This window comes from Sceloporus undulatus, chromosome 6 (assembly GCF_019175285.1).
Source record: "Sceloporus undulatus isolate JIND9_A2432 ecotype Alabama chromosome 6, SceUnd_v1.1, whole genome shotgun sequence".
Lineage (NCBI taxonomy): Eukaryota > Metazoa > Chordata > Lepidosauria > Squamata > Phrynosomatidae > Sceloporus > Sceloporus undulatus.
Window position 1 is genome coordinate 30,428,712 of NC_056527.1, and position 25,443 is coordinate 30,454,154.

The 25,443-nt window shown below is 38.9% G+C and overlaps 1 protein-coding gene across 1 annotated transcript in view; it reads left to right on the plus strand.

Moving 5' to 3' along the window:
• ANKIB1 (ankyrin repeat and IBR domain containing 1) overlaps nt 1–25,443 on the plus strand; it is a 99,676-nt gene that overhangs the window by 48,387 nt on the left and 25,846 nt on the right. Inside the window, exon 7 of the mRNA XM_042472055.1 lies at nt 15,743–15,881. Coding sequence (XP_042327989.1) covers nt 15,743–15,881 — 139 coding nt within the window. The remainder of the gene's footprint in view (nt 1–15,742; nt 15,882–25,443) is intronic.

Here is a 25,443-nt window from a genome sequence, read left to right on the forward strand (position 1 = left end):
AGCATTCCATGATTTAAAACTGTCAAGTAAAAAGTTGTAAAAATGAGTAAAAAATTCCCCACAATCTACTAAAGCTATCTGTTATTTTCATTAGTGACAATTGTGTAAATAGGCTTACCAAGCTTGGTGGCTACAGAATGATAACTCTTTGCGATGCAAGCTTCTTTTCTGATCAGGTTACCTCGCCTTGAGCTTCTGTGAGATCTGCTGGAGCACTCCTCGGGCAAGAGGCCAAGAACTCTTGCCTTTTCTGCTGTACAAGGCAAGCTGCCGTATATTTTATGACGAGGAGTTTCGAATGTAAGGCTGTTCCTTTCTTTAGCAGATCCTCAGTTACCATTTCAAGGTCTGTCTTAACAGAAAATAAATAGCTGTCAACTATGCAGGCATTTGGAAACAGTAAAATTTCTGTACCCACCCAATACTATCCAAAAACGTAGATTCTGTGGTTACAATGATGAGGTACAGGAGAGTTGCACGTTATTGAGCTGTCTAAATTTAGGTGGCTTACTTGTTGATGCCACAAAGGCCTTCTATCCTTTTGTGGCATCAGAAATGTATTTATCATCTGACCTGTTGCACTGGTTTTATTACTGGTCTTGCCTCTCTGTGTACATGCATTTGTATGGATCCTAGGGGAATAGGGGAATAGGTGCTCCCATTTTTGTACCCAGGGTTGTATAAGTATTGTTGTTTGCTGCAGGTTGATATCCAGGTAAGGACGTAGACAGATTTTGAAACCTATGCCATGTTTTGGTCTTTTTCCATTTTCAAAACCAGTTTGCTCTGTCGCTACCTCTGGTTTGTAGTGCTACTGATTAATCTACATTATAACTATATCATGACTTGCTGTGAATGAAGGCGTCTGACTGGTATCATTTACTAAGACTGGGGTAGATGAGTTTTGGTAGATCCGTTCTGTCCTAGATTTTTTCCACCTAGTACTCATGCAGCACCAACCATTCTGTTGGTGGTTTGTGGAAGGAGAAAGTAGCATCATCCATAGGATGGTGATGATCTGCAGATCCGAGATCCACTTTTATAGTAATAATATTTTAAAAATTTATTTCTTTCCTGCCTCTCTCAAGGCTGAAGGCAGGGTTTTTTAAAACATGTTTAATATAAAAACAACACACAACTTAACAACTAAACCAACTTTTAATACAAATACTTAAAACATTAAATACACTCTATAATACATTTTTAAAATATACAATATGCAATCTCTAGTGCCCAATTGAGAGCTATGGACCTTTCATTTGCCTTGTGCATCAGAGCCTATGGGCAATAAAGTTCTAATATGACTTAAGATGGATTCTTTGTTTGCTATTTATACATATTAGTGAAATCGTAAGAAACCTTTACTCCCTTCAGTTATTTTGTATCCTATCACAGAGTTGGAAAGACACAAAGCCATCCAGTTCCAACCCCTGTTCATGCAGGACTTCTGCAGTAGGCTGGTGACACCCGCTTTAATCCTTCTTGCAACCAGAGTCAGTGAGGCTGTCAGGTGCCTTTTGATCAGTGCTAATGCTGTTAATGGGCTGATGAGGGCGATAAACTGAATAAATCCTGATAGTATGGAAGTCTGTTGGATTGGTGTTCTTTGGTCCACAATCTGGTATTCTATGTTTGATTATGGCAATATATGTTTAGTAATGTGGCAGGATGGACAGGTGATGAATCTTAATCTTCTTCTCCTGTTTTGTTTTGATAAAAGGCTTCATAGCCTCTATGCCTTGGAGATTAATAGAAAAGAAGGTCCTCATCTGTGTTTGGGTGTTCCCTGGATCAAAGTGAAGTCTTGATCTTCTTTGTGGGTGTTCATCACCAGATGTTAAAGTTTAGCCAAGTGTACGCAAAGCTAGGTGATGCCCCCATGGCTTGTAGCCAGGCAGCACCATGACAGACACATCATTTTTCTTGAGCTTGTGATGGGCTTCCTGCTGGATAGGAAAAACATTTTTATGTCCTAAATAGTAATGGATTAATATTCCATCTTTTCCCATAGTAGCCAGACATTACCCCTTGGTTAATTCACCACTCTAAGTGAAGAATAAATGTCCAGCCAAAAAGATCAGATGATGTCCCTCCCTATCTGGTGGGTTTATATAAGATTTGGACTGCTTCAACATTGATGGAATTCTGTTACAAGGTATAGTGGCCAGATAAGGAGTATTATTTTGCTGACCTTGTAGATGCTCTCAAGATTGTCAGAGTTGTTAAAGCACAGAGGTGATTTTTGATTACATTAGCTTAACAATCCAGTTAAAGTGGGAAGTAATGCTCTCCACTTCTGAAATTGGATTCCAATGGGGATGAAGACTAAGCTTGTCTTCACTGGATATTTGATGAGGCTCGCAGTTTAGCATAGGTATGGAGTCTGCAAAGGTGATACTGGAGCAGCTATGTACCCTGGGCTGATGGACAAGAGCAACAGTGACTGTGGAACCAACTCGGCTTGGCTCACCCATATCCTCTGAAACTCAGACAGGACTCATGCCACTTGGTCCCTGTTTTTATGTGGAGGAAGGGGACTGGGCAAGGATTGCTCCCAACATGTGTTTCTCAGCAAGAACTGGTTCTTTAAGGCCTACTACCTCATGGCTGCAACAAATTGGACACAAATATACTTGGTACCGATTATGAAGGCAATAGGCCTCTTTATGGCTCTGAGTGTGGGATTTTCCCTCTGCGTGAATTGGCATTTCTTAAACAAGGCTTAGATGCCATACAGCACTTCTAAGAAAACCATCAAATATGTGTAGTGGGGAGGAAGGGAAAGGTGGGAGGTGTTATGCATGGAAGTTTGAGTGATTGCCAGTGAAATTTGTATGTGTTCATATTTTGCCTGTTAGAGTATCCTTAGAATGAACCTAGAAAATTATGTAAAAAGAATCATTGAAAAATAAATTCATTTAATGCTAGAAAGTTTATACAAAATTTAAATTGTGCAGAAGCCAAGCAGGTACACTCCTTTACCTGCATAGTTCAATTTTCCTTCTTTTGTTTTTTGGTTCTAGAAGAATCTCTTGGTTAGAACACTTCAGATGCGACGGGTTTTGAGAAGTTCTTGACTGCATCTTCAATGAATGTTGTATCTGGGCGCCTCCTTCAGCTGCAAAAAATTCAGCACCATAATTATGTTTTGTTTTTTTTACCTATTGTGTTATTGCTGTTTTCCACCACACTTAGGCTTTTGTCCAAGCTAGCATATTATTACGTTTAGATAAAATCAGTACCAGTCTCAACTAAATCTCAATCTAGACTTTTCAAATAATAGGAAGCTTTATTTTAAATAAAATACTATTTGTTTCTCCATTCATAAGTTAGTAGAGACATTCAGTTTTTTTTTCATTTTTCAAATTCTGAAAATGTTTCTACTATCGTTACTACAATAATTCATTGCTTGGACAGCAAAGTATTGGGCAGCATTATTGGATAAAGTGTATCCATCTGTTTATCGTTTTGTATTTCTCCTCTTTCAAATGACTACTACTTTTTTTTTAATTAAAGAAACAACAAACAAAAACATATCATTGAGACTTACTCTGTTGAGACATTACGTAGGATAACAATAGGAAGGATGCAGACAAAAAGGTGGGGAAGATGTTTGCTTGTACACCAAGTTCATTACAGTGTTTAGTGGGTTCTTGAATCAGGAGAATTTGCTTTATTATTTTCTATATAACTTATTTACTTTTATTTTTCTAACGTTCTCCTTGTGGCCAATGTTAGCTTGCTGATCACTAAAAGTAACTTGCATATTGTGGAAGTAGGACTCTTCCCAAGAAAGAAAAGAAATCACCATATCTCCTATGCTGTTCTCCCTCACTTCTCAAAGGTATCTCAATTTGGCCTCAATATCTCCAATTAATATTAATACCAATAAGTAGTTAACTGTTCAATACTGTGCTTTACTGACTCTTGTACGCTAACCACTTAATCCACTTAAATGCTTTATCTGCGGATGGAAGCCTGTAGATCCAGGCCCCATATTATATTTATAAATTTGCACGTAGAGTGTTGGAGTAGTAATTGGTTATAGTTCTGTAATTCAATGTTCATATAAATCAGTTTCATAATATACAGCCAAATTAAACTGAGCCATAAAAATGATACTCTTAAATGCACAAAACAAACACCACAATATTGGTTTTGAAAGGGATATACTATTTGGGCACTAGAATTTGTAACACAAATTAAACTGACATATTAGTCCACTGTAGGCTCTACTAAGTTGCTTCCATCTTTTTTTGCTGTTTTGAGAAGGCGTTGTTTCTATTCTGGAAATGGGTAGGGAAAAGAAGAAAAAGTGATTAAACCTGACTTTTGAACTATAAATTCTAAATAATTTTTTAGAAAATTTTACAACCATACTTGATAGCTGAGCTCATGGTTCTTAAACTTGTATAATGTCATAAATCTATCGAGTTCTTGAAATTTTTTTGTTTCTTTTCAGCCTGGAAAATAATGACATGAAATAAAGACCACATTATATTTTCTTAAATATTTAATTTATATCAAAGCAAAAGTTAATGTGTAATTAGCCTTTGTTTAACTGTCAACAGTAGAATTGTTTTCACAACGAATGGTAATGAATACCTTATTTTATAATTAGTCCACCCGAAATACCACCTATTCATTCGGAGGCCATAAGTAAGTAGAGCTTTGATAATTTTGTTGTGACAGCTTTGAATTGAGGAACTCCATTTACTTTGGAAGTATTCCATCAACTGTACTTTGGTTTCTTATTCGTTAAGTGTGTGCATCTTGTGGGCATTATTTATTTTCATTTTTTTTCACCTGTTTTGTTTTTATTACTTCATTTTTCTTTTCTGTTGCTACTCTTCTCCTTAATTCTTACTACCGTTTTTGTTTCTTGTGGCTTTTTTTTATTTTTTTTAAATTTTAAATTTTATTTACACTGTGCCCTATATTTGCTGACCTCCTCATGTAATTCCAGGGCATGCTTGGTCCTAATCATTGACAAAGATCTGCATAGCAAAGATACAACTACAACAATTCCTTCAGAGCATGTTCTAGTCAAATGCGCACTCATTTTCTGTGTCTACGAGACCATATAAGAACTGCGTGCTTTCAATATCATTTCAAATGTGTGTGTTTTGATATACAAAGCTTCTTAAAGGGTTTGGGACCATGTACCTGAAAGTTTCTCTCATGTTTACCTTGCCTGAAATTTTAGAGCCTTTGCAAGAGGCCCTACTGCATGCCCAACCAGCCTGAGAGTTAGGTTGCGCCTATGATGTGGACAACCTCCCAGTATTCAGGTTGGCTCTACCCTGTTTTTACTGTTGATATTTTAAAGTCTTTTTAAAGGCCTGTTTTATCTATTTGATGCTTTCTAATTTTTAAATCACTTGGTACATTTTGGTGGGACTCAGTGTGGTGTACTGGTTTGAGCGTTGGAGTACATTCTGGAAACTAGGGTTTGACTCCCTGCTGTCTGCCTACAGTACAGCTAAGGCAAAAAAAAAAAAAAAAACCTCTGAAAAAAAGTTCTTTAAAAAAAACCCTATAATAGGTTGCACCTTAGGAATGCCATAAGCTGGAAACGACCTGAAGGACACAACATACTTTTAAAGATATTTTAAGAAAAATATAGTATCCGTTTTTTCAGTATAAAGGCGTATAAACAACAACCTCTATATTTACTTCATTTCCCTAAACATTAAATAAAAGGGACAGAGAACAGGGTGTTGAGTTATACAAACTTACTAACTGTGGACATTACATACTAATTGAACACAGCATGTCCCAGAAACGCCAAGCTCTTTCCCCTATTCTTGTATCTGGCAGTTGAAGACAACTTAAAAGTGTCTTCCCCTTCTCCAACCTCCGACTTTTAGGTTTTGGAAAGGCAGAAGTAACCTGGTCAAATCCAAAATGATTACAAATTCTGCCACAGTTCTCCTCTATGCCAAAGATTCACTCTTTTTACTAAGTTATGATGAATCATACATTATTTCCAATGTGACGTCGAAGGCTTTCATATCCGGCATCCATAGTTTTTTGTTGGGTTTGGGCATGTGGCCATGTTCATGCCAGCATTCTCTAAGATGCCACGCCCAGATGCTGGTGAAACATCAGAATAAACTCTTCTAGAACATGGCCAGTAGCTGAAAACCCACACAAACTATTCATTTTTTAATTTACTGCAAACATTTATCTGAACTGCAAACTTATTTTTTGAGGTTGTCAGGTATGATTTTAGTTCAGTTCAGTTTGCTTTGGGGTGGGTGGGGAGAGAGTTTAACGCAACTGTTAACTGAGATCTACTTTTGCTCCCTATGGTTGAATTGATTAGCAAAAAAGATCCAGACATTTCGGTTGAGTTGTGTCACTCTAATCTTGACATTCCCAAAGTTTTGGCATGCATAGAAAAGGGTGAAGGAAGGAGGTTAATTGCACCTGTACCGAACATTAAGTGCCATCTGATGCACACGTTGCTTTGAATACAGAGTTGGATATAACAGGACTTACTCCTGAATCCATCATAGCATTGCCTTGTAGTTCAGGACAAATTGAGAGAAGTCTGCTTTCTCGGGGATGGGAAGGGACGGGATACGAAATACAGTTACGAATTTTGTCCAAATATAGGGAATTATTTGTTGGTTTATTACGATATGTTTTTTCGGGTACGAAAAAACTGGTGCTTCGTTTTTTCGACACGGAACGCGGCTTTCCCCATTAGCGTATGGAATTCGGCTCCGAAGCTTTTGGGTTACGAAACGCCCGGAACGAATACTTTCTTAACCGATGGCACCATATTGTGCTGTGCTTTGGGTCTCTCTGAAGTGCAATGTCAACTCAGAAATGAGGATGTTTGCCAGAGGGAGAGGGATGGTTGCCACAGCAGCCACATTTGGGTCACTCAGTTACCATTATTGGCTTGAAGAGAAATAAAAAAACAAGTAGTAAATTCCATTCATAGTGACAGATTCAAAGACTTGATTCGCAGAAGAAATACCTTCTCTTGCTCCTTCAAAAACTGCGTTGGCTTCTTAACCTTTCTGCTGTCATTTCCTTAATGATTGTTCCTTACATGCTGAATTACTTCATAGCGAGTGTCATCTGTAAAACCTCCAGTGGAAAGAACTATGTCTTCTCCATTCTTCAAGGCAAATCCAGCAGAAGTCATATTTACACTTGAAAAGGGGAAAAGAAACTAAATTTTTAAAACTGATTCGTCCAGTTTCTGCATATTACGGTCAGCATGTTGTTATCAAACAATGTATTCAAAGCCTCTTTTGCGTCTGGTCTGTATTTTTGAAATTGATTTATGGAAAGTATGGTTTGAATCTGAGTTCTAAATATGACAGTGAGAAAATATACAGTGCATTAAGAAATGTTTCTTCTAGCCAACAACATAAAAAAATGCAATCCAACTGATAATCTATATTTGGTTGAGAGATTAGTCCGTGCATTTAGAAACCAAAAACATACGTAGTTGTCAAATGATATTGGAAAAAGTGTATGTCTAACCGTTTGGACATTTTGCCCTCTTCATCAGCAAAAATATGCTGTTTAAATACAGCATTAGTTTCACTGAAAGCATGTTTTCTGAAACTACTGCTAAAATGCCAAATGCCAAAAGTGAAGCTCCTTCTAATGCATTATTTGCATTTGCTTAATTAATGTTGAAAAAAGAGCTTCAAAGGGCAATTTTGGTGAAAGAATGTGGCAGGGAAAAAATGGGTTAAAGAAACAATCTCTACCCCCAATGGTGGCGACTATTTACGTAACAAAAAGAAAGGGGGACTGCATTCACTGTTAGTGTTAGATTGGCCTAAGAAAAAAAAACGAGTTTTGAAGGCCTGTTTCAATGCAGCCTTCATGTTTAGAATCTTAGGGGCACAAACTGACTATGATGCTATATTCTAATGAGCACTGGGAGATGCTACCGATATTACCAGTAAAAAAGAAAGAAGCAACGTGACGATGATCTCACACAACTTACAGGTTGTGATAAAGCACGAGAATGATCAGAGTATCTGAATTTTTGAGCAAGAACTCTTTTTGTTTAAAGGTATGTGTATTTATGAAAAAACTTTTTTTTGAGCACAAAAGCAACTGTGCTTTGCTGTACCTTCCTTTGCCACACTGCATATGGTTACACCCTCATTGCTTCTGAATTGGCGATTACATTGGCGCATGTTTGAGTTTGTGAGTAACCATAAGCAGTTGGCTGATCTTCGTAAGCCTCACTAACTCCCACAACTTTGAAGAGAGAAAGAAGGGAAAGTGGACTACACACATATTTGGTTGTGTTAAAAACACAATCATAATTGCTTTCCCAAGCCTTCTAATATAACCAAATCAAACAAACAGGTTAGCTGCCCACCCATTCATATCTAGCAGGTTTTTGCTTACAATTTTGGAACAACTTAACAAGCTGTTTACTTCTCTAAAATATACCACCAAATAAAATAAATAAATCTGAAACGTAGTTTCTTCAGTGTCAGCAAGAAATGGTATTTTGTGCGCTTAATAAAGTGTTTTTCTAAGCATATTTTGTATTCAGTTCTTCACAGGTACTTTAAAACAGGTGTGGGAAACTTTGGCTCTCTAAATATTTTGTGTCTTCAAATTCCAGATGTCTCAGCCGGCATAGGCGCATGTAAAATGTACTGTAATAAATATTTAAAGGGACAAACTTTCCCCCTCCCTACTTTAAAGCCCCCTTTTACCATTGAATAGCTTGTGGAAACCACATTTCTTTTCAGTCACTCAAAATCTACTTCATTACAACAAGGCTACATCTTGTTATTTTGTCACAATTAAACTCTCCCTACCTTTGCTCGATTTCCAATGAATAATGGATTTTAATCAATTCCTAAACCATGCAGCCAAAGTACCTAATTCAGAAGTTCGTTTGGTCCAAAACATGAAATGCAAATACTCTGATAAGTTTGCCCAATGAACCAAGATCAATTTAAATCCTCTGCTTTGTGGCATGGTTAATGTCACCTCATAACTGTGCAAGTCAGAGACATTGCAGTTCTCCTTATCTCCTCATCACCTCCAACTTGTCCACATTCATCTTTAAACATCAGGCTCTTGCCTCTGGAAATCACCCTGCTAAAGTATTCCTCCTGGGTGTTTATGAAGCCTTCAAGTCACCTGTTGACTTATGACAACCCCATGATATTTTCATAGGGTTGCTTAGGCAAGGAATACTCAGAGCTGGTTTTGCCAGTTCTTTCCTCTGAAATATTCCCTACACATGTTGGTGTTCTCCATCCCAAGTACTAACATAGCTAACCCTACTTAGCTTCCAAGATCAGAGATGGAATCTGTTGCCTCTTAATAGCAGTAGGTGGGATAATAAATTAAAAGTACTATTATTATTGTCTTTATTATACATGACAACTTATATACAAATAAACCACAATCATTTCCATAAACTACTTTTAAAAGAACATAATGACCATCTTACGCTCTTCCGGTTTCATTTCCGTTATTTTCTGTAGCCAGTTTTTCCAGTTTCACAATCACAAGGTGCGTGTGCTTCACCCAGACACTCCTGCAAAATTTGATACCAGCACTTTAAATAAGATGTAACTAATTCCCATTTAAAAAAAACTCCGATTAAGGAATACAAACTGTTATCATGCAGAAATGCAAGCGGAAAGTAAAGTTCAGTAAGCATATTTAATGTATAATAATGTCAGTTATTGGTCCTGCAAACATGTCTAAGTATATGACTTCAAAGAGAAGAACTTTAAATCATACCCAAGAAATAAAGAACAGTCATTCTCTTTCCAAAATTCAGAAAAAAGAACATATTTTAAGTATTCTAAAACGTAACTAACAAAATTCATGATGAGTACAACTATTCTTCTGTCCCTAAAACAGATTTCCACAGGCCAACTCAAGCAGAGACATTAGAAAGAAAAAGCGCAGATCTATGACCGGCCAAGACAAATGACAACAGCCAGACAGATGTCTCTTAATTTGGTCTCCCTATGGCAGGGTGAACATTTCATATCTGACAGGACGCATGTGCTAAAATACCAAGAGTGTCTCTTTTCCGCAATCGCTCCCACCTTATGGAATGGCCTGCCAGATGAGATCCATCAATTACCAACCTAGTAGAGCATCAAGAAAGCTGTCAGACGGACCCTTCCGGCAGGCTTCAAGGATAGAACCTGACCATTGTAAAGATCCCCCCACAGACATATATAAGTGAGATTCTGCCCACCATTATTCTATTATTGTATCATTGTTTTTATATTTTATTGTCTGTAATTTTATTGAATAGAATTGTTTAATCTTTTTTAAGTGGGGGCGGAAATTGTATTATTGTTGTATTTTTAAAGGTTGTAGCGCATGGATTGTGGTAACAAAAAGCAGGATATAAATAAAAGTTTTAATTTTATTTATTTTATTATTTATCTTTATTGCTGCTAAGTGTCAAGCTAGACAGTGATCGAGATCTTTTAAAGGGTCTGAGATTACACATTAGAATAACATTCAAAACCGTATTGGGCTACTGCTCTGTCGCGTATAAAACATCGGATACAATCTTTCATAGTTGGAGGGAAAAGATCTTCTGTAAAAGATAAAAATTCACTTACTAATACAGGACTGACTGATCAAGAATGCCACAATATTTCACAAACAGTTACTGTCCCTGTTTGTTTTAACTGAAATTGATGCCTTAGCACAGGAATGAATTGAATTTTGCTAAGAGCAGCCCGTGAGTTCTTTATATTCTTCCATATTATTATGTAGTAGGAGAAAATAGTCAGATTTACTGAAGCAGAAGTTACACTGTTCCAGATGGTGCCTGGGTGAGATGTGTCAATGCGATTTTCCAGATTGGTCACATTTTTTTGTGAAAAACCAGCAAAAAAGCTTCATACATCTGCTTCACATCCCATATACAAAGGTAAAACCACTCAATTTACCACCAGAAATACAGCTTCATGAAGAGCTGCTGAATTAAAGAAAAAGCAGCAATTTTTCTTAGCTCAATGATGAGAATCTTTTAAAAACCTTCTGGGAAGGAGAGTTACATTAAACAAAATAGTATAATCAACATCTCCTGCTAATTAGACAAAGTGTCAGAAACATAAGGAAAGTTTACAAAGAAAAAAATACAGCATTCTGTCATGTTACACATAGAAAAAAGGCCCAAAGCCACATCTCTCTTCTCTTGATTACTTCCCTCTAATATGGAGCTTCCACTCACATTTTCTCCTAGTACCAGAAGCCATACAACACACAGAGTGAAAATGAATTTGTCTCTTGCCTGAAATTCAGGTCTATGTACAATTAGGCTCAGTAGATTGCCAATGACCCATAATATTAAAGACTACGTCATCTTTTTTCTTTTCCTGTTGATTTTAAAACACCTTTGATCCTATGATAACACACCTGAGAAGAGGCCAGTGTGCTTGAAAGTGTGTGATGTTTTTGTACATTTTTGGTCGACTCAATAAAGGTACTGCTGTTTGTTGGATTTTGGATGTTACTGGTATTTTTGCTGTATGGGCCAATATGGGTACCTCTGGATATGTCTTCTTTCTCCCAGTCATATCTTATGTTCCCGCAAAAGGAGGTGAGGAGATCAAAGGTACATTTTCAAATTCATGTGTGGAGGACTTTCTGTTCTACACAACCCCCCCCCCCCAAAAAAAAAACTGTACAAAGGAAATATGGTTCAGCTACTAACAAAAAGCAGGGCCAGATGCAGCATTTTAAGTGTGCTCCACTTTAGGCTCACATCATTTATACCAGTAAAACTGGTAAAAATTGTACATTTTAGAAGCAAGTAGGCAGTATGCTATAACCAGGGGTAGGCAACCTTTTTGAGCCGGGGCCGGTTGACTGTCTCCTCAGACAACGGGGGCCAAGCCGGGGGTTGGAGCTTCCACCCTCGGGGTGGGCCGCGTGCCAGAGAGTGAGCTTCCACCGACAAGCCCCGCGGGCGGAGGAGGTGTGTGCCCGCCCTCTCTCCTCAGTCCTTCCCTTGGCTGAATGGGCTCCAAGGGCCCTTTCGGCCGAAGGGAGGAGCCAAAGGGAGGGCTTGGGCACCCGTCCCAGCCCTTGCTTTGGCCGAAATGGCTCCAAGGGCCGTGGAGAGCACCAGGAGGCGGCGGCCTTTTCCGTGGGCCCCTTCTTGGCCCTTGCAGCCCCAGGCCTCCCTCCAGAGAGAGGCTGGAGTGGCAGGACGCTTTTGCGGCCCCCTTCTCTGCCTGTGCGGCCCAGGCCTCCCTCCGGAGGGAAAGGCCTGGGGCCGCAAGGCCCTGGGGGGAGCCCACGGAGGCGGCAGGCCGCTTCCGCGGGCCCTTTTCGGCCTTTGTGGGCCCAGGCCTCCCTCTGGAAAAGAAGAGGAGGAAGAGGGGAAAAAGAGGAGGAAGAGAGAGAGGAAGAGAGAAAGAGAGGAGGAGGAAGAGAAGAAGAAGAGGAGGAAGAAGACAAGTAAGAGGAAGGAGAAGAAGAGGGTAAGAAGAGGAGGAAGAGAGAGAGAAGAGGAGGAAAGAGGGAGAAGAAGAAGATAGAGATGGATTATAAGAGGGGGAGAAGTCGAGAGATAGGGGCAGGAAGGGAGTGACGCCAAGAGGGGAAGCGAACGAAGACGAAAGAAGACGAGAAAGAACAGAGGGAAAGGAAGAGGAACACGAAGGGAAGAGGAGAGGACGCAGAGGACAAGGGAAAAGAGAGGAAGAGGAGCAGGACCTCGGAGCCCAGAGGAAAGGAAGCCTCTCCATGGAAAGGCTTCCTTGCCCCCCTGGGCTCCAGCCAGGGGCCCAGGCCACCCTGGGAGCCTGAGAGGGTCATGGAGCACTCTCCATGGAAAGGCTTTCCTTGCCCCCACCCCTGGGCTCCAGCCAGGGCGCCCCAGGCCCGCCCTGGGAGCCCGAGGGGCGGAAGCCTCTCCATGGAAAGCTTCCTTGGGCCTCTTGGCGGGGGGGCAGGATCCAGGGCTGTGTTCTCCTCCTCTCCATGGTTTCTTAAATGGCCAGGGGCAGCTGGAAGCCAGAGGTCCAGGCTGCCCTGCCCTTAAGAACAGCGGGGAGGAGTAAGATGAAGCCATGCCTCGTCCTCCTTGCTGCCGCTGCTCTTAGGGCCAGGGGCAGCCTGGAGGCTTCTTGGCTTCCAAGCTGCCCTGACCGTTAAGCAGCAGGGGGAGGAGGACAGGCTTGCTGTCATCCTCCTCACCCCGTCGACCCGGAGGAAGGGGCCGGGGCAGCCTGGAGGCCTCTGGCCTCCAACTGCCCTTGGCCTTTAAGGGCGGCGGCGAGGAGGAGGATGAAGCCAGGCCTCGTCCTCCTCCTCACCGCTGCACTTAAAGGGCCAGGGGAGCTTGGAGCCCAGAGGAGGATGATGTGCGGCGGCGGCGGCAGGACGGACTAGGGGCCGGTCCTGCCATCTCTCGCAGGGCCACATATGGGCCGGCCGGGGCGTTGCCAACGCCTGCTATAAACCATACTTTCTCACTTTTTAAAAAAGTCTGAGAATCCAGAAATTGAGCCCGCGACATTTATTTTTTTCTATACTATTTTATTACCCCACAATTCTACAAACTATCTATACTTTTATGAAATGCTTAATTTAAAAACAAAAAGTGATAGTCAACCATTTTATTATCTATAGGAGCCAGAAAATAGAAAACCAAATATGGATTTGGTTATTCACAGATTTGATTAATATGTTCTCTCTAAGTGCTCCAGTGCAACTCTGCCAGAAGTTGACCATAGGGTCACTCTGGAGGACTTAGACATTCCAAGAGAAAACACTTATCTAGGCATTTGTAGGTCCTCCAGCACAATTCTATGGTCAGCTTTTGGCAGATGTTGACCACAGAGTTGCACTGGAAGATTTAGAGATTCCTAGAGAGGTGTTCTCTCAGGTAAAAAATAGTGTTTTTTTATTCATGCTTTTGCCACTTTCATGGTGGTCCTGCACCCCTAATCCCAGTGAATATGGAGAGCTAACTGTAGAATTTAGTGTGTGTACAAGGAACTATTTATAGGCAAAATGTTAATTACTGTACTGTATGGCATAGCAATTATTCTGAGCAGCAATCATTTAAAGCTAAGTACAAAGAAGTAGTACCAACCAGCAAAAGAGATGCCCTTTCCCACAATCCACAGCAGGAGCCCTTAGTAATGGGAAGCTCAGGGCTTCTGAACCTGTTGTATTAGACCCTTGTCTTGTCAGCCTAACCGCTCTTTCACAGCCTGGTGTAGGACACCATTTAATAGACGGATTATTTTCAACAAAGGCCTGAAAACAAAGAAAGGATAGGCAAATCAGTTACCATTTAGAATTTGAGCTTTCTAACTGACACAAAACTTAGTTTGATAATGTAAAATCTCTGCAGTTTAAAAGAAGTGTAGGAGCTACAATAGCTATAAAAAGGATTGATTGCATATCAAGTAGACAATTTTAGTAATTTGCTATAGCAACACATAAAACTCTGTCAAAAATCTAAGCAATACTAAATGTTACATTTAGTATTTGAAACATTACTAGATTTTTGTATAAAAATGGAATACAGTACACAGTAAGGCTCACCTGTGCAATAACTGCCGAGGCCTAATTCTGCGATGCAAAGTTACAATAGTCTATGATTAGGGGAAATGCATGAGCTATTGGAGAGCAATGCCTCTCAATTCTGGATGAACATTTAACTAGAGAAATACATCATTCACCATCCATTGTCCCAAGAAGCAACATGGTTAAAGCATCAGAAGAGTTGAGTTGAAAATATTTCAAATTGATTGTTTTTATAGAAACCTCTTCATATGATCAACCATAGCAGATTTGAATTCGGGTACAACAGTCACTACTAGTTACTTCAGATAAGAAATTCAAATTTATTAAAACAGTTTTTGGTTTGCCTTTCTGAAACAGTTTTTAAAGCTGGAATTAGAGCAATCGGTTCAGACAGATGCTTTAGCCACATGCTGGCAATCTGACAGTTTACCTTAATGTCAAACTGTAGATAACGTTTATCCATCTCCTTAGAAACCACACTTTCTATTATCTCTACTGGAACAAGCTGGAAGCAATCATATGCTGGGCAAAAAATATTGTGGGCTTCACCCTCTTGAATTTTCATATTCAAAAATCTGTCAAATATATGTATCAAGATCGAAAAGGAAATATTAAATGCCATCAAAACTAGAGAGCAAAAATTAAGTTTCAAGTTCAAGCTAACTTATTTCAAACAAAACAAAGTTACAGGGTAATATTAAGCACCGTTTGGATAAAATGATATGCTGTAATTAACAAAAAACATAAGCAAAAGGTTTCAGACTCAGTCTTGTGCCTTTAACAAAGGTGAGGATAACAAACAAATCTCAGAAGATAACCAGGAGCTCAGTCTCCAGGCACAAGAGCCTTCTGAAACTGTGGGCATCGAGGAGGAGGAGAATGTACCTACCTTCAGCTAGGCTGGGCATGACAGTAGAGGGTAAAACTTAGGGGCATGTAAGAATGGATGTAGAGGACAAAGCAAAAAGAAAAACCCTTTCCTGCTCTCTTTCTTCCTTTCTGGATATCTCCTGACCACCAAACACCACTTCCCTGGTGTTGGAGGAGAAGGTTTTACATCAGATTAAGAAGAGAATGAAAGTGGAGGGAAACTGGGTTTTGGTGGTCAGAGAGATCCAGAGGAGAAGGATGGGGAGGGAAGGTTTTAACACCCGATTGAGATGGGGAATCACTTCTTTCATACACAAACACACACACCCTGTCTTGGCAGCTCTTTCAGAGATTATGTCAGCCAGGCTAAGGACTCAGGAGAAGACTCTGAGCTTGACCTTGAGCCTGGCCCTAGCTATACCCTGAGAGCACCTGCAGAGACTGTGGCCCCAGAAAATAACCAGGAGGCCAGACTCCAGGCAAAAAGCCTTCTGGAACTGCCTCTGGCATGCCTCCAGAGGTCTTGGAGGCTTTGTAAAAAACGTCAAATAATTAAGGAATAGCTGCACCCATGAGAGCTGATGATAAAAGCCTGGGAAGGCCGTCTGATTTCCCTTGCAAAACCACCTTGTTCCTAGCCACTGTGTTTGACTTCTCAGCTTGGATCTTTGGACCATTCTGCTTTGCTGAATCCCTTGACCTTGGACTGCTTGACTAAGCTCTTTGTTTGACCTTTTGGCTTGCACCTGGACTGACCATGGACTTTTTTGTTTATTCAGCCTTTTGCTTGTAAATCTGCCGTTCAAGACTTGCCTTAACTCCACAAATCCTGTGTGGTGTTCTCTTGTTTATTTGGAATTTGTTATCAGCAGTTGGCTGCTTTCCTGAACATCTACTTATCCATGAATCATACCAAAATCAATGATTCTGTCTCTAAAACCTTCCCTTGACCAACACAAGGTCAACAGTAAGGTGGTTTTTTTTACTACTTTCAATAGTGTAAATAGGTTAAACTGTAGATATAAAGTAGAAAATAAATATATTTTAAAAATACTGTGTTACACTTATATTTTAGAGATATTATTATATCAAGTTGTGCATAAATTCTATCAGTGAAGAAATATTTGTGAATTTCCACTTTTCCTTCTCTGAAATGGGTATTTTGTTGTGATTTGTGAGATCAACATGTGGTTTGGTATTTGAAACTATGGTTCACACACTGCAGAAATAATCCAGTACCAGTTCACTTAAACTGCCCTGGCTCAATCTTCAGAATTCAGGGAACTGTAGTTTTGTGAGATTTTTAGCCTTCTCTGTCAGAGAGCTCTGGTGTCAGATTCCCTAGCACTGAGACAGGGCAGTTAAAGTGGCCTCAACCTGGATTATTTCTTCAGTGTGTTTTGGACCTTAGACCCAACATATGCCCATTACTCAGTTTGTTTGGTAAATTAGTTATCCTCTGTGACTGCTTGACCCAAAGCAATGATATGTAACTATTCATATCACCCATAGCAGCTATTTTTGGTGGTGCCTCTGATGACTTTCAAAAGGTGCTCCTAGGTCCAAATGAGCTGAGGCTTTCAAATTACAGTGGTACCTCGGGTTACGAAATTAATTCGTTCCGCGGCTAATTTCGTAACCCGAAAAACCTTCGTAACCTGAATTGCCATAGGCGCTAATGGAAAAAAATAGCTCTCTGCTGCCCTCCGGTGGCGAAATAGCGCCGAGGTTTTTTCGTAACCCGAAAAAACCTTCGTAAGCCGAAACAATAAATCCCTATGGGATTTTTTCGTATCCCGAAAAATTCGTAAGCTGGGTAATTCGTATCCCGGGGTACCACTGTAGTTTGAAGATTGAATAGATAGCATGAAAGGATGATCTGTAGTTGTTTATGACTTAAAATTAGCATTATTTCTAGATTTTCACCTAATCCTCTCACCTGAGACACTTTATATGATGCTGTATTCTACTGATTATCCTCTTTTAAAACCAGAACTGTTCCACACTCGACTACCACTCTCAGAAAGTCTCAGAAAGTGATGCTTTGAGGCAAAGTCCTATAGCAAATACAGTCTCTTTTATAGTTCTATATTTTCCGAAGCTACTACAGTTGCTTTCCTGAAAGTCCCTATTAATATTAGCATTATGCCAGCGCAGAAAAAAGAATGTTTGCTCAAAATCTTTACGCTTTGGTTTTAGGAATTTTCTTATTTGTATGGAAACAAGCATTTAAAATGGAAAAAAATCAGCATCTGGACCAGAGTCCAAGAGATTATAGTTTCCCCATTAACCAATATTTTTAAAAGGCCAGTACTTTACTGTCTGTAATAATTTTCTTTCATGTAGAAATAGTAAATAAAACTTATTCTCAAGTGAAAATCATAAATAATTTTTGTAAAAATGCCAAAATGCATACTTACGCTTCCCAACACGCTCTGCAAAACTCATGTCCACAAGACATATCCACTGGGTCTTCAAATACAGAAATACTACACATACAGATCTCACACTGCAGATAAGGAAAAGAAATAGGCAAGAAAAATTATTTTTGCATGCCATAAAATGAACTCTTGTGATCTAGGCAACAGTTTAGTTAGGCCATAAAACATCAATTGGATGTTTCATTTCTTATTTATTTCTTTTACATTGCGGAATTCCTCCATGGAGATCAGGGCATAATAACATGGTTCCATCTCAACCTAACTAAACAACACTGTAAGGTGAAATAAAGTGAAAGGTACAAACTGGCCAAGGTCCACTCAGCAAGCTTCGTGGTCAAAAAGGAGATATTAATTGAGGTCTTCCTAGACTGACCCTGATAGCTTACTACATCATGTGAATAATTTATCCTCGTTATTTCTGAATAACATCATCATCAACAATAATAATAGTAATAATAACCCCACCTTTTCTTCAGTCTGAGATTCAAAGTGGCTTACAATAGTGAAAAAAGATCCAGCTAAAAAAATGTCATTGGCTAAAAGTGAAAATGTAACTCAACTGTCAATACAATTCAAAGCAGTTAAGAATAAACCATTAAAAATGGGAACAACAAATATAACAAAACAGCACATTAAAGGTCATTTCCCCCTAAACAATCTGTCTTCAAATGCCTGCCAAAACAGAAAGATCCTAGCTTGCCATAGGGGAGTTCCAGAGCCTGGGAATGGCCACCAAGAATGTCATTTCCATTGTTTCCACTAGTCCAACCGGTGACAGTGGTGGAACAGAGAGAAAGGCTTCCCCATAAGGTATCAAAACATAAGCAGAGTCATAAAGTGAAATATGGTCTTATAGATAAACAGGATCTGAGCCATATAGGGCTTTGTGTCATGACCAGCACTTTGAATTGTGCTCTGAAACAGACTGGCAGCCAAGGAGTTGGTTGAAACAAGGGAGTTGTGTGCTGCCTGAAGCCAGCTCTGGTTAACAATTTGGCTCCAGCTTTTTGGATCAGCTGAACTTTAATATTCTCAAGTCTGAATTTTGTTTCTGTTTTTACATTAAGTTACAGTAATTTATGTTGTTTTATTATGTGAGAGAGGATGGGACGATTTGGTTGCCCAGCCAGCAGAACAGCTGCAACAGTGGAGCATTCCTAGAGATATGAAGGGCTGGGGGAAAAGCCCAGAAAAATCTGGGCAAAAACCACACCTTTTTCTCCTTTTCCCCCTAAAGCCCATTCCCCTTTGAAAAAAATAAGAAGGAAGGAATTGTGGAATAGTTAACTTCTGCAATGATGAATAGTATGTTTAAGATAAAGTGTTAACGTATTTATTATCCCCCCAATTTCTAAAAACCAAGTTAGAGTAAGACTTTTATGTTAGACTATGTACAATATCTGATCATCACAATACCTAGTCTTGGTTTCTTCTTCCCAGTTGGGAATGAGTGTGTTTTGTCTGCTTGACACTACAGGGAATGAGTGGAGACAAAATAATTTTCTCCATTTTACCAATGTTGATAGTTTCCTCTGTTTTTTATTGGCTTTTCTTTTGCCTGTTCCACAAATAGGCAAAACGTAGAGATTCCTTATAGACTGAATGTTTCTTACTGTTCAGAAACATGTAGTTGCATTTGTAACAAAAAAATAAAATTTAAAAACTAAGTTCAGCTTGAAATTGTATTCTGAATAAATATGATCATGTTATGAAAAATCAAGTTATATATAATGTTTTTTAAGTTCCTCCAATAAAGTGCTTTTCAATTTGGGTTCCAATATTGAACTTTCCAATTTCTTCCAAATTTTCTTTTTACTGAGAAAAAAAAGTTGGAAAACATAAACAAAAGAGCTACAGTATATAAAATGTGAAAAAATGAATGGCAATGGGAAGAAAAAACATATGAAGATGAACCCCAAATTTTGGAAAGTGAAGTGAAAGCCACACTCAAAGCTAAAGAAAAGAACAAATCACTAAGAACAGATCTACTACAACCCGCAGAGACAGAATCAAGCTTAGTTTTATATAAAATCTGTCAACAAATATGGAAAAAAAGCAGTTCCACAGAGTGGAAGCAATCAATATACATCCCCCTCCCCCCCAAAAAGGAGACACAACACTGTAGTAATTACAGAACCATCACACCAATTTTCCATGCAAGCAAAGCCATGCTTAAAATTCTACAGGAAAGATTCCTACCATATGTGGAGTGAAAAATCCCTGAGGTGCAAGCTTAATTCAGGAAAGGAAGGTGCACATTGCAAACATACGTTGGATAATGAAGCATACCAGGGAATTCCAAAAGAAAATCTACATGTGCTTTATTGACTACATAGATTACAAAAAGCTACAGAATGCTCTTAAATACATGAGAGTGCAACTACATTTGACAGTCCTGAAGTGTAACTTGTACTCAGGACAAGAGGCGTCCATCAGAACAGAATATGGAGAAACAGAATAATTCTCCGTCTGAAAAGGGGTCAAGCAAGGTTTCTTCTTCCTTGGCTTCGTCCTTTTTCACTTGCTGCACCATACTCCTGGAAGTGCCTCCCTGAACATCTGTGCACTACCTCTTCTCTTGCTAGTTTTAAATCTGACTTAAAGACTTTCTTAAAGACTTTCTTGTTCTCTAAAGCATTTGGAACTGTATTTTAATATTGCTTTATAATTTTAAATTTGATTATATATATTAGTTGTTTTTACAGTTTGTATTTTAACTGCATAACTTGCTTAATTTTGTACAGATTATATTTTATGACTTTTAGATTGTAAGCCATTGGCAGGTTATATGCTGTTTCGATGATGCCTGTAAAGGTGGAAGGCAGCAGAAAGGAAAGTTGGAAGGCAGCAGAAAGAGAAGAAGCCTGCATGCTAGATGGATTGACTCAATCAGGGAGGACACAGGCTTGAGCCTTCAGGTTCTGAACAGAGAGGGTGAGGACAGAGGGTCTTGGAGTTGTTTCATGCACAGGGTCTCCATGAGTCCAGATTCACTTGAGGCAGCTAACAGCGAACAACAATCCTCCAATGGTGCCAGCAAAACTTCTCTTCAAAACATACAATATTCCAGTTTCAAAGGAAGGACTGGTTGAGCATTCTGATTTCACAGCAGTTACTACTTGTTTTGTAAAACTCTGCATTTTAAACGCAACAACATCTTTAATAGTCCATGTTGTCTGGTCTTCATGTGTACATGAGGACTGACATTCACACCAAAGATTTTTCTCCAGAATTTCCAGATAGGACAAGGAAAGTAAGCCCAGGCAATATTTTTGTCAGTGTTGCCCTATCACACTTCATTTTAATGACAGAAATAAAAATAAATTAGTGTTAGTGAAGGAAATTACTCTCTACTTTGCCATCTCTCTTCATACCCTTGTGCTACTGCTCCTCATTGTTTTGGGCAGCTCCAGCTCCCACCCCACAGTCTTGCAGGTCTCACACACTCCTTTGTCCACCTCATCAGAGTTTGTCTCCACTACCCTCACAAATGAAGTTGGTTTCATGCTTTGGGATAGTTGAAAATTGCTAGGCTCTGGTGTCTTTTAGATGTGTAAAATTTAAACAACCATTACCTTCAGCCATCATCTTGGTGTGTATGGATTATCTTATTTTTGTTTAACATTTCTTTTACTGATTATTCCCTGACGCAATATTTCTTATGTGGCAAGGTAAGAATGTTTAATAAATAAATAAGGCTGGATTTAAGGGATTAAAACATGTCTGGAGTGGAGGCAAGGTTGAAAAACAGAAGACAGAGTAAGGAAAAATCAATTTCCAGGCACCAGTTATAACTCATTGTATTATGTTTGTTTGCTTGCCTATGCCTGCATACACTTTCCCCATAACACTAAATAGTTCAATCTACTCTCGTAAAACTGAGGCTGAGGCCTGCTGTAAATGATGAAACTGAAGGAGTTTGACTTTTTTAGGACAGAAGCCATGGCAAGATTAGTGGTAGGTGATCTTCTACAATTTGAGAGTAATTCTGCTTGTAATGATTGGTGTGCTGATGAGTAATACAAAGCTGGGAGGATAACAGCAACAACATCTTATTAGTAACCAGCAAAATAAACTAAGACATCCTACACTTGCACTCACCTAGCAAAAATATGCTAGACCTGCTCAACAACAGATATAATTTCAGAACAATGAGTAAATTGAGCAGAGACTTGTAAATTTCAATTGCAATCCTCCTATGATGCAAACTGCAGAACTGAATTCAGCTCTATATCTTCCTCAGATGAAAGATAGCTCCTAACCACCCTTCATGAAATTTATAATTGTTATGTTTCATCCACAGAGTTTATCCAAGAAATCAAGGCAAATTTAAAAGCTTACTGCTTCCACTTCAGTAGGCTTGGTGCAGCCTCTTATATTAGCAGTAACAATGCAGAAAATGTCTGCTGTAAAATAAAACTCAGAATGAAATACTGTTGTGATGCATCTTTTACATAATTAATATGAAGTCAAGGAAACAAAGATTTTACCTTGACAACAAAGCAAATTTTACAATATAGTTACAATTTCCCCCCAAGGAATTACTTTGATCATTGAGCCCAAATCTTACCATGTTAAAGTTGCACATTATTACACAGACTGTTTTCCAAAATAACTTTTCTGATTATAATGAACTTTCCTATACTCAGTTTGTGCTGATCTTAGTGGTGCAAACAAGCCCACATAGGTTCTTTATAATGTATTGGAACACTAGTAAGTTGATCTTTAAAGTACGGACAACGAGAATGTTGTTTCCACCTCAAAAGCAGGGGGGATAGGAAGGCAGAAAGCAGGGAAAGAAGAATTTAACTACAGTCAGGAAGCAAGATATTGTACAGTACTGTATTTAAATATTAAAATATTTAAGTACAGTTGGAAGCAAGTAAGTCCAAAGAAAATTCTAGATTTTAACTTCTAACATTTTATATGATGATATATAAATTCCATTATAAAATACATCATACCGTATTTTCCAGCGTATAAGATGACTGGGCATGTAAGACGACCCCTAACTTTTCCAGTTAAAATATAGAGTTTGGGATATACTCGCCGTATAAGACTACCCCTCTTCCAAAGCACACCAAATAAAAATTTAAAAAACATCAAATTTGATTTCAATATGGTAATTTTAATTCAAATGCTTATGACATGCAGATACTTAGCAGGAAAACTTGTTGTATACAAAGGCTGCTTGGATTGGTCAGCTCTCCCTGCCTGCCCAGCCCTCCTTGTCTCCAAGACTATAAGAGTGGTATTGCAAACACGGCTCTTTTTTCTATACCCTGGGCATCCCAGACGCCTGCACCTTGCTCTGCCCTTCAGTTACACATGTGGCAACTGCAGATTTTCCAGTCCAGCTCGGAAGTTTCAGCACCTGCCCTATAAGATGACACCCAGCATATAAGACGACCCCTGACTCTTGAGAAGATTTTCCTGGGTTAAAAAGTAGTCTTATACGCCAGAAAATACAGTAATTTATAACTTACATCTCTCACACAAAGTGTCACCTCTCAACCATCTCACTCTTAGTTCCACCCAAAGAAAGAACAAAATCCAGTGTGCAGAAATCCAGTGTTACAGAAATTTGAAAAATATCATTGGATGTCTGTGTTTTTGGACAACATAAAGACAGTCATCCAATGATACTTTTCAACAAAATAAGGACACCAAACTAATTTTGATCAAGAGAACAGAGTGGTGAAGGAGAAGCTGGAATGTAATGCCAAAGGTGGCAAATGATAAGTGACAACAACCTTATTTTGGACAAAGTAGAATAGAACTTCTCACAACACAATGAGTGTAATGTTGTTTCACCATGTAGGCAGATCACATTCCCAATTCACTGAAAAATATAAATCAGCAGGTAAAAGCTGGGTTCAGGAAAGGTCCAAACATACTTTGGATAATGGGACACATCAAAAAATTTCAAAAGAAAACCAGCTGTGATTTATAGCTTGTAGCAAATTCTTTGCTTGTGTAGACTGTGAAAAAACTATGGATCATTCTTAAACAAATGGGTGTTCCACAGTATTTGATTGTCTTGATGCATAACTTATATTCAGAACAAGAGGCTACTGTTAGGACAGAATATGGAGAAACAGAATGATTTGCAATTGACAAGGGGGTCAGGCAAAGCCGTATTTTATCATTCTGTTTAAATTGTATACTGAATGTATCATACATAAAGCGGGATTAGACTTGGAGGAAGGAGTCAGGAAAATTGGAAGAAGGAACGTCGACAATTTAAGATATGCAGATGACACCATACTCCTAGCAGATCATAGCAAAGACTTGGTATGATTATTGAAGAAAGTAAAGGAAGGAACTATGAAGTTAGCTTTACAGTTGAACATTAAGAAAACAAAAATAACGACCAAAGATGACATACCTAACTTTAAAGTTGGTGATGAAATCATTGAAACAGTTAAAGATTTTCCATACACAGGCTCAATAATTAATCAGAATGGAGACTGTGGTCAAGAAAACAGAAGACAACTACAACTTCGTAGGGCAGTTATGAAAAAACTCGACAAGATCCTGAATGAAGTACAACAATATATCACTGAATGCTAAAGTTAGGATTGTTCACGCTATAATATTCCCCATTACTATGTATGGCTGTGAAAGCTGAACAGTGAAGGAAGCCGATAGGAAGAAAACTCATTCATTTAAAATGTGGGCTGGAGGAGAATTCTATGGATACCATGGCCAGTTAAAAACACCAACAAATGGTTCCTAGAGCAAATAAATCCTGAAGTTTCCCTAGAATCCAAGATGACTTTGTACTTTGGCCATACCAAGAGTAGACAAGACTCATTAGAAAAGACGATAATGTTCAGCAAAGTATAAGGCAATAGAAAAAGAGGAAGACACATTCCAGATGGATAGACTTAACCAAGGAAGTCAAGGCCCTGAGTTGACAAGACCCAAGAAGGGTGGTTTATGACAGAGTACTTTTTTCTTATTCATAGGGTCACCATAGGTCCAAATTGACTTGATGGCAGTTAACAATAACAAGGCAAAGGGTTATTCTGTCCCATTTAATGAATAGTAAAATACTAAATTTTAAGAATGAGTAGGTTTACATATCAAGCAAACCAGATCCTGATTCTTTGGTTGTTTTAAAGAATATACCAACTATATGGTAAAAACTATACTGCAAAATGAGTAATGTTTTTTCCAACCCAGAAATGCAAGTGCAATTTCTTTAGAATTTCCAGTTAATTTCTCCTTAACATTAGTTCTTCAGAAGGAAAAAATACACTGGCAACGTTTTATCTTTAGAATTAAACATACCACAGTTGTTTCAATATCTCCTGGTGTGAGACTAATTTCATCTGGGGAGGTGATAGAAGAGCGAGTAGTCCGAGGGGTTCTTGGTGAAGGAAGTGTGTCCCAAGCATTATATCCACTTGGAGGAGGAGTTGGCATTTGAACCCCTGAACGTTGGCAGCAATTCTCTGGATTAGTCATCCAAGCTTCAAGTAACTTCTCTCTGTCCCAGTCTTAAATAAAATAAAGGAAGTGTTAAGAAATGCCATAGATATGGGATATAGATTTGTGAACACACCATATATTATCATATTAGAGAGTGAGTCAA